This window comes from Arachis hypogaea, chromosome 5, assembly GCF_003086295.3.
Source record: "Arachis hypogaea cultivar Tifrunner chromosome 5, arahy.Tifrunner.gnm2.J5K5, whole genome shotgun sequence".
Classification (NCBI taxonomy): Eukaryota; Viridiplantae; Streptophyta; class Magnoliopsida; order Fabales; family Fabaceae; genus Arachis; species Arachis hypogaea.
In genome coordinates this window covers 86,733,620-86,748,040 of record NC_092040.1, presented here as the reverse complement: position 1 = coordinate 86,748,040, position 14,421 = coordinate 86,733,620, and the positions used below count along the sequence as shown (strand labels likewise).

At 34.8% G+C, this 14,421-nt stretch overlaps 1 protein-coding gene and 1 long non-coding RNA gene across 5 annotated transcripts; one reads left to right on the top strand and one right to left on the bottom strand.

The window, feature by feature from the left end:
• Nucleotides 1–563: 563 nt before the first annotated feature.
• Nucleotides 564–7,459, bottom strand: LOC140184710 (uncharacterized). 3 transcript variants are annotated; one of them, XR_011882188.1, is made up of 5 exons: nucleotides 6,902–7,459; nucleotides 6,630–6,755; nucleotides 6,285–6,439; nucleotides 1,039–1,195; nucleotides 564–926 (listed from the first exon to the last, which is right to left on the bottom strand). It is a non-coding gene; the product is annotated as an uncharacterized lncRNA (long non-coding RNA). The 3 variants fall into 3 exon arrangements; XR_011882187.1 differs by having other exon boundaries at nucleotides 564–909; XR_011882189.1 differs by having other exon boundaries at nucleotides 564–909; nucleotides 6,630–6,713; nucleotides 6,902–7,445.
• Nucleotides 7,460–10,024: 2,565 nt separating this feature from the next.
• LOC112801699 (13-hydroxylupanine O-tigloyltransferase) lies at nucleotides 10,025–11,842 on the top strand. 2 transcript variants are annotated; one of them, XM_072237334.1, is made up of 3 exons: nucleotides 10,071–10,564; nucleotides 10,666–11,117; nucleotides 11,215–11,842. In XM_072237334.1, exons 1-3 carry the CDS (start codon nucleotides 10,298–10,300, stop codon nucleotides 11,672–11,674), a joined length of 1,179 nt encoding a protein of 392 aa, XP_072093435.1. In that variant the 5' UTR covers nucleotides 10,071–10,297; the 3' UTR covers nucleotides 11,675–11,842. The 2 variants fall into 2 exon arrangements, with proteins under 2 accessions (XP_025700389.1, XP_072093435.1); XM_025844604.3 differs by having other exon boundaries at nucleotides 10,025–11,117.
• Nucleotides 11,843–14,421: the final 2,579 nt, after the last annotated feature.

Sequence of the window (14,421 nt, the reverse complement as noted above, 5' to 3'; positions counted from 1 at the left end):
GCTAATCACAATTTATAGTTGTTAAGAGTTTTTGGCAAGTGGGCCAAATGATGAATTAGTTACAAAAACATCACACTATCAATATATTGAACATCCCAAGACATTTATGATTTTCAATAAATAAAGACTAATCAAATTTAAGATTTTTTATTTTTTACAAAATATATTGAGGTGATTTGATATTATTTTAGAATTAAAAATATTAAAATTTAAAATTTTTATTTGTAAAAAAAATTATAGAATTATGAATGTAATAATAATGAAAGGGCATTTTTTGAGATTTAATTCACATTAAATTTAGAATTGACTTTTAATATAATTAAATGAGAGAAAATAGTTATAAAAAGAAATTAATTATATCAATTAAGTAAGAGTGATTCACACTCTTTTATAAATATAAATATTATTGATCATATATTTTTATTTATTATTTATAATATTTTAACTACCTAGCATTATTTTGGCCAATAATATTCCTAATATGTCCAATAATCTCTAATTTTTTAGATGATTAATGTTAACATTATTTATGATCATTACAAAAACATCGCATAATAGTCGCCTTTTAGTTGGAGTGATTATATTGCTAATCACAATTTATAGTTGTTAAGAGTTTTTGGCAAGTGGGCCAAATGATGAATTAGTTACAAAAACATCACACTATCAATATATTGAACATCCCAAACAATTTTATTATTAAGATGATTCAAATAAACTATTGGAATATTTTGTTTCTCGGTTGGCAGAACCGCCTTCTCTCTCTCACGGAGAAATCCTCTCTCATATGGAGTGTTTCTTGGATTAACAGCTTCGTGTTTATCTGTTTCTCATTCACCCCTTTGTGTATACTTCTCACCTCTTTCTGCATACTTTTTCTTTAGTTTTCTTCTGCATATCAGTACATATGGCCTGTCAAGAGGATCAAACTATTGAAGGCAAAGTTATATCCATAAACCCTGCTGAGGATGACAGTTTTGAAGCAGAAAATCTTAACTTGGTTGGAAAGATATTATCAGACAGAGAAGTTAGTTTTAATACCTGTAGAGCTGCTCTTCTGGGTATCTGGGGCCATCCGGAAGGAATTGCCATTTCTGATGTTGGCAGAAATAAATTGCTTATCAGCTTTAAGGACGTGCGAAAAGGGATTCAAATAAGGAATGGAGGGCCCTGGAGCGTTCGTGGACATCTTCTTAATCTGCAGATATGGAACGGACGTGAGTCACTATATGATGTAGATCACAGGTATATGGAATTATGGGTACAAATTCATGGACTTCCACTCAGCTATATAACAAGGAAAACAGCAGAAATTATTGGTAAGCAATTAGGAACTGTGATGGAAGCAGAAAATCCCAGGTTAAATAATACTCTGCAGAGAACGTTTTTGAGGGTGAGGGTCACTATGAACATTACCAGGCCTTTGCCAACGGGTTTTTGGTTAGCAACACAGAATCATCAAACTCTTTGGGTGGACTTCAAGTATGAGAGGATACAGGATAGTTATTGTCTGAATTGTGGAATCCTAGGTCATACCAAGAAGGAGTGTAGCAGCCCAATGGCAGTGGCTAGCTGGGACCATATGCAACCTAGGTATGGGATGGGTCTGGGAGTTAATCGTGCCAGGGCCATCTCAGCCAGGGGGAAGGAGCAGGATGAGAAGGAAATGAACAGGGAATGGACTGAGGCTAAACAAGATTGTGAGGGGGAGCGCACCAGAAGGGAGCATATGAAGGAGCATTTGACTGAGGAGAGTTGCACGGGCAGGGGAGTACAAGCAGAGCCGCTGCGAACTATTAGTGCGAATTCCGTCCATCAGACGCCGTTAGGAGAGGAAAGCCACGGTTCTAGGTTGCAGGGTGAAACAGGGGAAGCTATGAGAAATGGGGACAAAATTGCAAACACTAGAACTGACACCAGCGAAGGTTATGGCAAGCTCCAGGAGGCAGGGGGAGATAGCTGTGCATTTAGGCTCAATGCCACGTCTTCTATGGCGTGTCAGGAGCATCTTAAGGTTGGGGGGAATGAGGAGCGCATATCCTTTGGCAATAGAACAAGGCTGAATGAGGGTCGCTTGGATGTGCCTAAGCAGAGGGAGGGTGCTGTCCAGCGCCAACAAGCAGAGCATGATGTATGCGGGAACTCCAGAAAGCTAACAATTGGGGAAGAACTGGAGAAGCTTTTTGGTAAGAAACAGGCCCAAGCCAAGCATCATGGTGATGCAGAAATTAACAAGCATTTTAGCTTGGAGGCACGAATAGTTACGCATGATGCAGGACAGATGTGGAGCTACAGGGACAAACCAAAAATGAAGAGAGTTCGTACTGCTGCTGGTAGAACCATGATACAGCGAATGGATAATGGACAGGAGTATTATGTTGAACTGGCTGAGGAGCAGCATAGTAAAGAGAAGGAGGTTGCTGCTGGGTTGGAGCAGAGGAATGAGAGTCAGCGTGTGTTGGAACTGGCTTTTGATCTGAGGCTGAATCTGAACTCCAAAAGGATTAGGGATACAAGCAGCCTGGCAGTCTCTGTTGACAACTTTCAGGATGATGAACACCTAACAATGGGAAAATCAGGTAAGAAGTTCAAATACGTCCCTGGATCGGTCATGGCTGAGGAGGCGGGCCTTATCACGCCCCACCAGCAGCCATGATTGTTGTTAGCTGGAACTGTCGAGGTATGGCGGCCCCATCGACAGTCTCTGAATTAAGGAGTATTTGTAAATATCTTAGGCCGTCTGTTTTGTTTCTTATGGAGACCAAAGCTACTAATCTTAGTTGTGCTAGGACTAGGAGAAACTTAGGTTTTGATAACATGTTTTGTGTTGAGTCCCGGGGGTTGTCCGGAGGGCTCTGTCTTTTTTGGAAAAGTAATGTAAATATTGATGTTTATGCATGGTGTGATAACTTTATTAAGGCCCAGATAAGCACTGTTAATGTTAATGCCTGGGAAGGAATTTTTGTCTATGGCCATCCTGATTTTAAGAGAAGGAAGGAGTTATGGAATGAGTTAACTTGTGTGGATAATAATTTGCATGTACCGAGGGCGTTTATTGGCGACTTTAATGATGTTATTGCACAGCATGAGAAAGTGGGGATGCATCCAAAGCCGACTAGTCAGATTGACACTTTCAGGTACTTTATTGACAAGAATGCTCTCATGGACTTAGAGTTGCAAGGTACTAAGTACACATGGTTTAGTAACCCAAGGAATGGGTTTGTTACTAAGGAAAGGATTGATAGAGTACTCGCTAATTGGGAATGGAGAGAAGCTTTCCAGCATGCCACCCTTTCAGCTTTACCAGCTATTAGCTCTGACCATACGCCTTTAGTTCTCAATGTTACACCCAGGGGAATAAGGACCAAATGCTTTAAATTTGAAGCTTTTTGGGCTGATCATGCTGACTGTGGTAATATCATTAGGAAAGGATGGAATAGTGTTTGTAATAGTTCGGTTGATCATTGGACCAATTTGTCTTGTAGGATGCATAGTTGTAAGGAAGAATTGGTCAAATGGAGCAAGACTACCTTTAAGAGGGCTGATCTTGAAATACAAAAGCAAATGCATAGCCTAAAGCTAGCAGAGGAAAGAGATTACTCGGATACTCAGCAACAGGAAATTAGTAATTTGAAAATGGATATTATTAGGCTGTGGAAACAGGAGGAAAAGTTTTGGGGGCAGAGATCTAGAGTGAAATGGCTGAAGTTTGGTGATAAGAATACTGCCTTTTTCCATGCCTCTACCATCCAACGAAGGGACAGGAATAGGATTGTGAAGTTAAAAGATATTAGTGGAGAATGGGTGTGTGGTGAGGATCAGATACTTAAGTTGGCTGTCCTTCATTTTCAGAATCTGTTTAAAGCTTCCAGCAACCTTGTTATGTCTGAATGCATTAGCAACATCCCTATTAGAGTTACCGAAGATATGAATCGAGAGCTACTGAAAGAGGTTTCTGATCAGGAAATTAAAGGAGCTACCTTCAGCCTTGGAAGTCTTAAGGCACCTGGTCCAGATGGATTAAATGGTCTTTTTTTCCAGAAGCATTGGGCAATTCTTCAGAAGGAGGTGTGTGAAGTTGTTAAGGTCTTTTTTCAGGAAGGGGTCCTACCAAGCAGCATTGGAGATACTATCATAGTTTTGGTTCCTAAGACCAATCATCCAGAATCTCTTAATCAGCTTCGACCGATCAGCTGTTGCAACTTTATATATAAGATCATTTCTAAAGTGTTGGTTATTAGACTTAGAAGAGTCATTGATGCGATTGTTTCACCTATCCAGAGTGCATTTGTGGGGGGTCGCCTCATCCAGGACAACATGGTGATAGTGCAGGAAATGTTTCATGCTTTAAATGCAAAAGGCCAGTTTGCTTCCAGGAATCTAGCTGTCAAGATTGATATGAATAAAGCCTATGACAGGGTTGAGTGGCCATTCCTAGAAGCAACCCTGAAAGCTTTCGGGTTTAATCCGCACTGGGTCAAGCTGATTATGATGTGTGTCTCGCAGGTTTCTTATAAAATTAAGATCAATGGTGTGTTGTCGAGGAGGTTTATGCCGCATAGGGGACTAAGGCAGGGAGACCCCCTTTCGCCATACTTGTTTATCATAGCGGCTGAAGTTTTTACTATTCTCATGGACAAGGCTAAGGAAGAGGGTAGAATCTCTGGTGTAAAAATTGCCCCCACTGCTCCAGCCATTTCTCATCTCCTTTTTGCGGATGATTGCATTATCTTCTCGAAGGTTAGTGAGGAGGAAGTTTATCAGCTCATTACTATTTTGAATATGTATACAGAAGCCTCGGGGCAGCGAATAAATGTTGACAAGTCTGGGATTACGTTTGGCAACCAGGTTCCGATCAGAAATAGAGTAGAAATAGAAGAGATCTTAGGGTTGCCAGCTTGGGATCAACCAGGCAAGTATCTGGGTCTTCCAGCTCAGTGGGGGAGATCTAAGAATAAAGCTCTGAGGTGGATTGAGGAGCGAGTGTCTGATAAGCTTTGCGGTTGGAAAGAAAAACTCCTTTCTCAGGCGGGGAGGGAGGTTCTCATCAAATCGGTTATTCAAGCGATACCTGCCTATGCTATGAATGTCGTTCTTTTCCCTAAAGGTTTTTGTCATCGCCTTTGTCAAAAAGTGGCTAAGTTTTGGTGGGCCTCCACTGGTAAGGATATGGGTATCCATTGGAGAAGTTGGGACAAAATTTCTGCTAGCAAAACGGATGGAGGAATTGGTTTCAAGGATTTTTATAGTCAGAATTTAGCACACTTGGCAAAACAGGCATGGAGGGTGTTCGAATGCCCTAAAGCGGTATGGGTTCAGGTGCTTAAGGCTGTCTATTTTCCAAATGGGGATTTCAAAGTTTCTAAGGCGGGAAGGGGAGCATCTTGGATCTGGAAAAGTATTGTGCATGGTAAGGATTTCCTTTTGAGAAATGCAAGATGGCTGGTTGGGAATGGAGAAAGACTGCATATTTTACATGACAATTGGATACTGAACATGACGAATAGTCCTGTTGTTATCAATGATGATGTCACATTTGTAAAGGAGCTGATTAGTGAAGGACAGGGGTGGAATATAAGCAAGTTAAGGAAACATTTTGATGGTGATACTGTTGGGAAGATCATTAGAACTCCGGTGAGTATTATTGGCAGAGAAGACAAGCTTAGTTGGCCTCTCAAACCCGATGGCAAGTATACTATCAAAACCGGTTATCATGCTGCTAGGAAAGAACAGCGTCTCGATAATAGCAATAGCCCATCAACGAGTAATGACTTTAAGGATTTATGGAGAGACATTTGGAAACTAAAAGTGCCTCAAAAGATTAGAACCTTTCTATGGCGGGCCTCGCATAACATTTTACCGGTGTCCCAAAATCTTTATAAGAAGAAAATCTCTAACACTCCTATCTGTCCTATTTGTTTGCAGGAACCAGAGACCACTGAGCATGCGCTTCTACTCTGCCCTTGGACAAGGGCTGTATGGTTCGGAGCCCAAATCCAATGCTGCCCTACGGCCTATACTGTATCATCTTTTGGGAAATGGGTTATGGATCTTTTCAAGAGTATGAAGGTCGGCACAGGAACTGATTATGTGCTGAGTAGCAGCAGAGTTGGTTTTTTGGTATGGGAGATTTGGAAAGCAAGAAATCAGGCAGTACATCTCAGGTCTAAACCTAGTCCTTTACTAGCAATTGAAAATGCTAAACAAATGGAAATTGATTTTGCAGATGTTATAGAAGAACCAGCTATAACTTCTAATCATCATAGAAGGACAGTTAGAAGGGTTACCTGGAGACCGCCTCCGCGAGGATGGATTAAGTGCAATGTGGATGCAGCGTTTCGCGAAGTGTACTCTGGAGGAGCAACAGCGGCAGTATTCAGAGACCATACTGGAAGCCTCCTTGCAGCTTCAAATTCTAGAATTGCAGCTTCCTCACCTCTAGCTGCGGAAGCATTTGCGGTTAGGGAAGCATTAATAATGGCTAAAAACTTTCAGCTGGATAGAATCATTGTTGAGTCTGATAGTTTGTTACTCATACAAGCTTTAAAATCAAAAGCCCCAGTTGCAGAAATTCAAGTGATTTTGGATGACATTTTGGAATTAGTGCGTAGTATCACGAATTGTGGATTTACCTGGTTGCCTAGAGAAGGGAATGGCTTAGCACACGAAGTAGCCAGGCTTACTGTTGATGGTTCTCTTCAACAGAATTGGCTCAGCTGCAAGCCGCAAACCATCATCAACATTTTGGCAGAAGAGCACTATATGTGTTTGCAACAGGCAAACAGATCATGAGTATGATGTCTATTTTGTTCTTTTTGGCTATGTATAAAAATCAAATCAGGCAGGAAATTAATTGGAGTGCAGTTTGAAAGTTTGGAGGCATTATGGATATGCATTTTGTTACCTTGTTTGTCGGGAAGGGGGAGTGCCATGCAGCTTGTTTGGCGATGCACGGTTCTGCCTCAAATCCATCTGCTTTGAGCTTTCCAGGATCTCATTACTGAGTGACCAGTGGGCAGTTTGAGGAGGTGTTGATGCAGCTGCTAAGGAATATGCCAGGGAGGCTGGACAGGCATGGAACTAGCTATGAGGGGAGAGTAGCCATGAATAATCACGTACTTGCATTCAGTTTCATCAAACTCGAAGATTGGTCTATGCTCCTTTGGGTCTTGTTCAGCTGACGCTTGGATCGGACACAATGAGATAGCCTTATTGTGCAACTTTGTGCTTCTGCATCTGCACAGAATCCTGCTGCTTGGGTTCCTTCTGCTCAGATCTAGTCTCATGAGAATTTATCCGATTGTCTCTCAATGACGGATCTATGCTCTCGGGTAACATGCAGTGGCTGTGACCATTGACATCGTCGAGCAGGATATTGCAGTGGTAGGCATTCAGTTTGGCATCGGATTGAAGCTTCACCTACAGAATGAGGAGGGAGACCTCCTCCATTGCTGGGTCGGGTGTAGGTTTTAGGAGCTGGGTTGGGATTCTGGTGTGTTTCGGTTTGGGCCTGCTGTAGGCCTGGACCTTGCCCAAAAAAAAAAAAAAAATAAACTATTGAAAAAATTAATCTTAAGGACTACTAACAAGAACTAATTACTAAAAAGGACCAATTATATTAAAATTATTATAAAAGACATATTTAAATAAAATTTAAGAAAAAAGTCCAAAGAGATTTTAAATAGACAATAATATCTTTGATGAATCGTCTTTGACACTAAAAATGTTAAAATAAATAAATAAATAAGAACCATAATCCAAAATTTTTTAACTCTAAATCCATAAATTCAATAATCCTAAATTTTTTAATATTGCTTTATCAATATGGTAATATCTTGAGTATTACCCCTCTAACACTATTATTGATAATATCGATCTACATACATTATTTATTTATTTATTTTCTTTAAGGAGACATATTTCGATAATTTTTATTGTAGCTTAATCATCAATAGTTGAAAATAGAAAATCGAAGGAATTTAATTGAAAAATAGAAAGAGAAATCACTAGTCATCAAATTGAACTTATGCTATAATAGGCTAGTTTGGAGAGTTTAGCAATAGTTTTTCTTGAACAAATTTATTTTACCTTAGTGCTTGGTGGTGTTGCCTAATTGCCATTAGTTACATTAAGATTATGGTTATTATTTGTATTTTTTATGGTAATTGTTACTCATATATCATATGTAATGTCTTTCTGTGAAAAATAGAAAATAAAAAATTAAACTTATACTAGAAACTAAAAAGATGAATGAACTCATGCTGGAAAGAGTAAAATGAATCAATTTTTTTTATTAAAAATAACCACAAAAGTAATTAGAATAAGAGAATGATTAATGGCATTACTGTAAAACAATGTTTTGGTCCTTCTTTATGAATTATATTTAATTCAGTCTTCTTTAATAATAATAATGATGATATAATTAGTCTTTTTTATTTAATTAGTATTTGTTAATGGTCCTTTCTGTTAATTTTTCCTAAATTATTTATCATCTAGATGTTTTTCCTTGCATCTACAAGAGTATATTATGTTTTGCCGAAATACAATATTTTGTACAAAATTGCCTTGCATCCTCATGTCTCATGCGTTAATAGGCTTCCAAATTCATTCTTAGCTAGTATCTAGGGGGTGGAAAAAGGCCTGCAGTCTGGTCTGTGTTTAGCCTGATTTGGTCTGATCTGTTATAAAATAAGTACAGGTTCAGTCTCTTTTAAAAATCTTAATACATTAATAGACCAGATCCAGGCTTACTAATTAGCTTTATAGGCCTGGCAGGTCTGCCTAAGCCTATTAAAATATAATTAAATATATAAATAATTATTTATTATAAATATTTTTGTATATTTTAAATATGTTAAAAGTTTAAAGTTTTTTATAAATATTAAATATATGATATATTATATATAACAATTTTTATTAAAAAATAATTTTTTTAAATAATATTTTTATTTTTGTAAAAAAAAATTATCAAGCCTTTTAACAGACTTCAGGCCAGACCAGGCTGAATAACAAGTCAGGCCTAATACTTTATAAAGAGCTTATAACAGATTATAGGCCAGACTCAAGTCAATCAACTGTATAACAGACCAGACTTATTAAGAGCGAAGCCTAACCTGACCTGTTTCCACCCTTAGTAGGATCTAACCCACCTAACAAAATAAATATCCATTCCTTTACAAAATAACCCATTATCCCTTTTCAGCCCATAACCCTAAAAATCTTAATCAACACCAACTCCTAAACAACTTTTATTACTTGCATTAACTCACTGCTATCCCTGGACATCTTTTGATATCAGCTATTGCTAACATCTTCTTTTTTACGCAACTGAATTCTGCAAATTTTACATTCTGCACACATGTCCCATACGAAAATCATGACACGTTGGATCCATACACATGGATATTTTCTTTCATCCATATCTTAAAATCTTTCATAAAATAATTAGTCAAAGAGCATGATCCACATGTTAAGTGGAAGAGAAAATTAAAAATAAGAAAGCATCTCAAGGCATGAATTATTATTATTATTATTATTATTATTATTATTTACAGTATCTTTTAATTTAACAGATTAAATATTAATTTGTTACAGATCAAAATTTTATTTAAAAATTTATTATTAATCAATAAATTACTACACATTTAAATTTTCAATACTTACTTAAATAAATAAATAAGACAATTGCTCAACCAACTCAAATTAATTTTTATTTTTAGTATTATAGTACCATAGGATTAGCTTCAACTTTCTTTTAAAAAAATCTAAGTGCCAGCCGCCACCAACTCACCCATTGACTTTATCACAAATATAATAATTGCGTCTCAAAATTATTTTGTCTTATATATGAATTTAATTTTAACGTATGGGTCAATATTATACTTACATTTAATTATGTATTATTATTTTTTATATTAATTGTGTATAAATAATTATTTAAAAAAATAAAATTATATAAAATTTTTTATCTTATAAATACATTAAAATTAAAATTAATATATATATATATATATGAAAGAGTAACTTTGTTTATTTTTACGTATAAATAGTTTTTCTCCTTGTACATACATGCTGTATTGAATTTATTTAAGTTTAATTTATTTGTTTCATTTTTCTTTCTGTACCTTGTTAATTGTCTTAATATCAACATCTCAGGTTGTTCATCAAACACGAATATTTGAATTCTTACTATAATTCCAATAAGAACACATAATGGTTCTCCAAAAATCATCATCATCAATGGTGTTTAAAGTGAGGAGGAACCCAGCGGAACTAGTGGCACCTGCTGGACCCACCCCCAATGAACTTAAGCTTCTCTCCGACATTGATGACCAACAAGGTCTACGCATCCACTATTCAGTGGTTCAGTTGTTTCCTTATCAATCTTCAATGGCAGGGAAAGACCCTGTCCATGTCATCAGGGAAGCGTTGTCCAAAGCACTTGTGTTCTATTATCCACTTGCCGGAAGGCTTAGGGAAGGTCATAGTGGCAAACTTGTGGTGGATTGCACTGGCGAAGGTGTACTGTTCATTGAAGCTGATGCAGACGTTACACTTGACTATTTTGGTGTTGACCCTCTGCCTCCATTTCCTTGCTTTGATGAGCTCCTCTTCGATGTTCCATTTTCTGATGATGGAATGATTAACTCTCCTCTGCTGCTTATTCAGGTAACACGTCTCAAATGCGGTGGTTTCATCTTTGCTACACGTGTTAACCACACACTGTGTGATGGATGTGGAATTGGTCAATTCATAAAGGCCATCGCAGAAATCGCCCAAGGTGCATCAAACCCTTCAATTCCCCCAGTTTGGTGTAGGGAGCTTCTTTGTGCCAGAGACCCACCAAGAGTCACATTCATCCACCATGAATACAAACAAGTACCGCTTGACAATGATGATAAAACTGTCTTCTTAAAACCCTCCCAAGCTTCCTTCTTCTTTGGTCCCAAAGAGATTGATGCATTGCGCTGCCTCCTCCCTCGTCACCTTGCTCAATCGTCAACTACATTCGATATCCTCACTGCATGCCTGTGGCGTTGTCGTACAGTTGCACTACAATGGAACCCTAATAAGAAGGTTCGCTTGATGTACGCTATCAACGCGCGTTTTGAAAATTGCAGGTTAAAATAACTACGACTCTGCACACTCCTTTTTGTTAAATGAAGTCTACTTTTTAATTGACTCTCTTCTATTTTGCTAATGCAATTTTTATGATAGGTTTAATCGTCCACTTCCTCAAGGTTATTATGGGAACGCTTTTGTGTTTCCTGCAGCAGTTTGCAGTGTTGGGATGCTATGCCAGCGGCCCTTGAGCTATGCGTTGGAGTTGGTGAAGGAGTCAAAGAAAAAAGCAACAGAGGAATATGTGCACTCTGTTGCGGATCTAATGGCCATTAAAGGAAGACCTGACGTTATTTTAGAAGGGTCTTTGTTAGTGTCAGATATCACAAAATGTGGATTTAGGGATGTGGATTTCGGATGGGGTAAGCCTTTGTATTCCGGGCTAGCCGACACTGGTGGTCCAGAAGACATTCCCGGTGTCAGCTACTTTGTTCCATATACTAACTCTAAAGGAGAACATGGTAGGGTGCTTTTAATTTGCCTCCCAGAAGAAGCCATCAAAAGGTTTGAGCAAGAGCTTAATGGAATACTTCAGAGTTCAGATCAAGGATACTAAATGAAAATGTGACAAGAGAAGCACTAAGTGACAGAAGGTTTTATAATTTATAGTTAATAATTAGTTATTATTAGTGTTTTTAACAACATGAAATTACATCTAATATAATTTTTTTTGTTAATTAAGTGTTAGCTAAATTTTAATAAAAATAATGTTGGTTTTGTTAGACTTTTTGATGTTATAAATGGCAAACTTTAAATGTAATGGCAAATATGAAAACTTACTTCCAGAAAAAATTATTGTCACATGGGCTATTGGAGTTAATTGGGAAAAACAAACCTCGAATAAAAAATGATAGCATGGCTAATGAAATAAAAAAGATATTAAATAATTAAAATGATGCAATAAATAATTGTATTCAATGGTTTGTAACATTTTGCAAGATAATGCAATTTGTAGCAATCTATGGAAGTAGCGGTTTACAAAAATACAGAATCTGTTGCTGTGTAGTATAGAAATTATCACAGTTTTTGTATGATTATGATTGGTCATAAACCGTTATTACTAGTAACCGTTTATGTGTATTGGGATACGTGTGTAAACCGCTAGAGGCAGCAACGGTTTAGTCGACTATGAAAACAAATAGTAAAACTAATCTTTACCTAAAAAAAATTACAAAACAAATAATTAATGGTATATACTATTTAAATAATATCATAAATAAAAAAATTTAATTTATCATTTTATAATATAATTAAAAAATATAATATGCATGTAATAAATTTTTTATTTGTATTTATTATTAAAAATAAGACTAAATTACAAATAAAAAATACAATACTCAAAATATTAAATTATATAAATCAAGACTAAATTTTTTTATTCTCATCTCTTTTAAAATTTATAAATAATAAAATAATTTATTTTTAGCCAAAAGTTCACTAAATCATATATTTTTCTCTTTAAAAATCATTTCATTCTCTTCTATTTATATCAACCATACAAAGGAGATTCGGAGAATTTGGAACATGAGTTATGTTCTTTACTGCTGATTTGCATTTGAGATTCTAGCTAAATAAATTTTTTTTATTTGTGCAACTTTATTTTCTTATGCCAAAAAAAACTAATTTGTATTTTATAGTTGATTGATTGGATAAATAATAGTGATAGCATCATAATTTTGATGAATAAAATAAAAAATATAAATATGCATGTAATAGTTTTTTATTTGTCTTTATTATTAAAATGAGACTAAATAGCAAATCAAAAAGGGAGTATTCATAGAGTACTAAAATATATAAACTAAGATTAATTTTTTTTTATCTTCATCCCTTCTAAAACTCATAAATGATAAAATAATTTATTTTTTGTAAAAAATAGTGAATTTTTTTATTTGATTTGCTATTTTTAGTGAAAAATATTCACTAATTTTTTACTAAAAATAAATTATTTTATCATTCATGAGTTTTAGAAGGGATGAATATAAAAAAAATTAGTCTTAGTTTATATATTTTAGTACTCTGTCAATACTCACTATTTGATTTGCTATTTAGTCTTATTTTAATAATAAATACAAATAAAAAATTATTACATGCATATTTATATTTTTTATTTTATTCATTAAAATTATGATGCTATCATTGTTATTTATCCAATCAATCAACTATAAAATACAAATAGTTTTTATTTTTTGGCATAAGACAACAAAGTTGCAAAAATAAAAAAAATTCATTTAACTAGAACTTCAAATGCAAATCAGCGGCAAAGAATACAACTCATGCTTTAAACTCTCCGAATCTCCTTTGTATGGTTAATATAAATAAAAGAGAATGAAATAATTTTTAAAGATAAAAATATATGATTTAGTGAACTTTTGGCTAAAAATAAATTATTTTATTATTTATAAATTTTAAAAGAGATGAGAATAAAAAAATTAGTCTTTGATTTATATAATTTAATACTTTGAGTATTGTATTTTTTTATTTGTAATTTAGTCTCACTTTTAAAAATAAATACAAATAAAAAATTTATTACATGCATATTTATATTTTTAAATTATATTGTGAAATAATAAATTAAATTTTTTTATTTATGATATTATTTAAATAGTATATACCATTAATTATTTGTTTTGTAATTATTTTTTAGATAAAGATTTGTTTTACTATTTGTTTTCATAGTCTCTAGCGGTTTACACACGTCCCAATGCACATACACCGCTACTGGTAGTACCGGTTTATGACCAATCATAATCATGCAGAAACTGCGGCAGGCAATAGCGATTTTCATGCTCAACGTAATCTGTGGTTGTCAGCAGCGGATTTTGTGTTTCTGTAAACCGCTACTGGTTTTCATAGATATGTGAAACAATGCATTTGCGTCTTCGTTTTGGAAACAATGCATTTGCGTAATTTTAAAAGTGAAACAATTTATTTAGGTGAATTGTCCAAATTTTTATAAATAGTTAACTTTTATATTTTTTAAATAAGATATTAATTTTAAAAAAAGTGATATGACATGTTTAGAGTTTGACAAATTATTAAATCGATTATTGTTAAATCTTAAACTTGATATGACAAAAAGAAAATTAGCATAATTTTATAAAAATATTTAACAATATTAATTTTTCTTTTTCTTATTGTTAAATCTTAAAAAATTAGCATAAGTTTAACAAAAAAGAAAAAGAACGTTTATGCAAAACTTCAAAAAATACAAAATAAACTTGAATTTAATAAGGAGACATACTAAAGATATAATAATTTATATACTTTTTTCTATAAGTTTAAGCTTTTGAAAAAAATGACATT

Excerpts from the sequence above, each read along its gene's own strand:
- LOC112801699 (XM_025844604.3), top strand. The coding sequence starts at position 10,210 with ATGGTTCTCCAAAAATCATCATCATCAATGGTGTTTAAAGTGAGGAGG. Across the intron at positions 11,118-11,214 it reads GCGCGTTTTGAAAATTGCAG|GTTTAATCGTCCACTTCCTC; the intron begins GTTAAAATAACT and ends TTTTTATGATAG.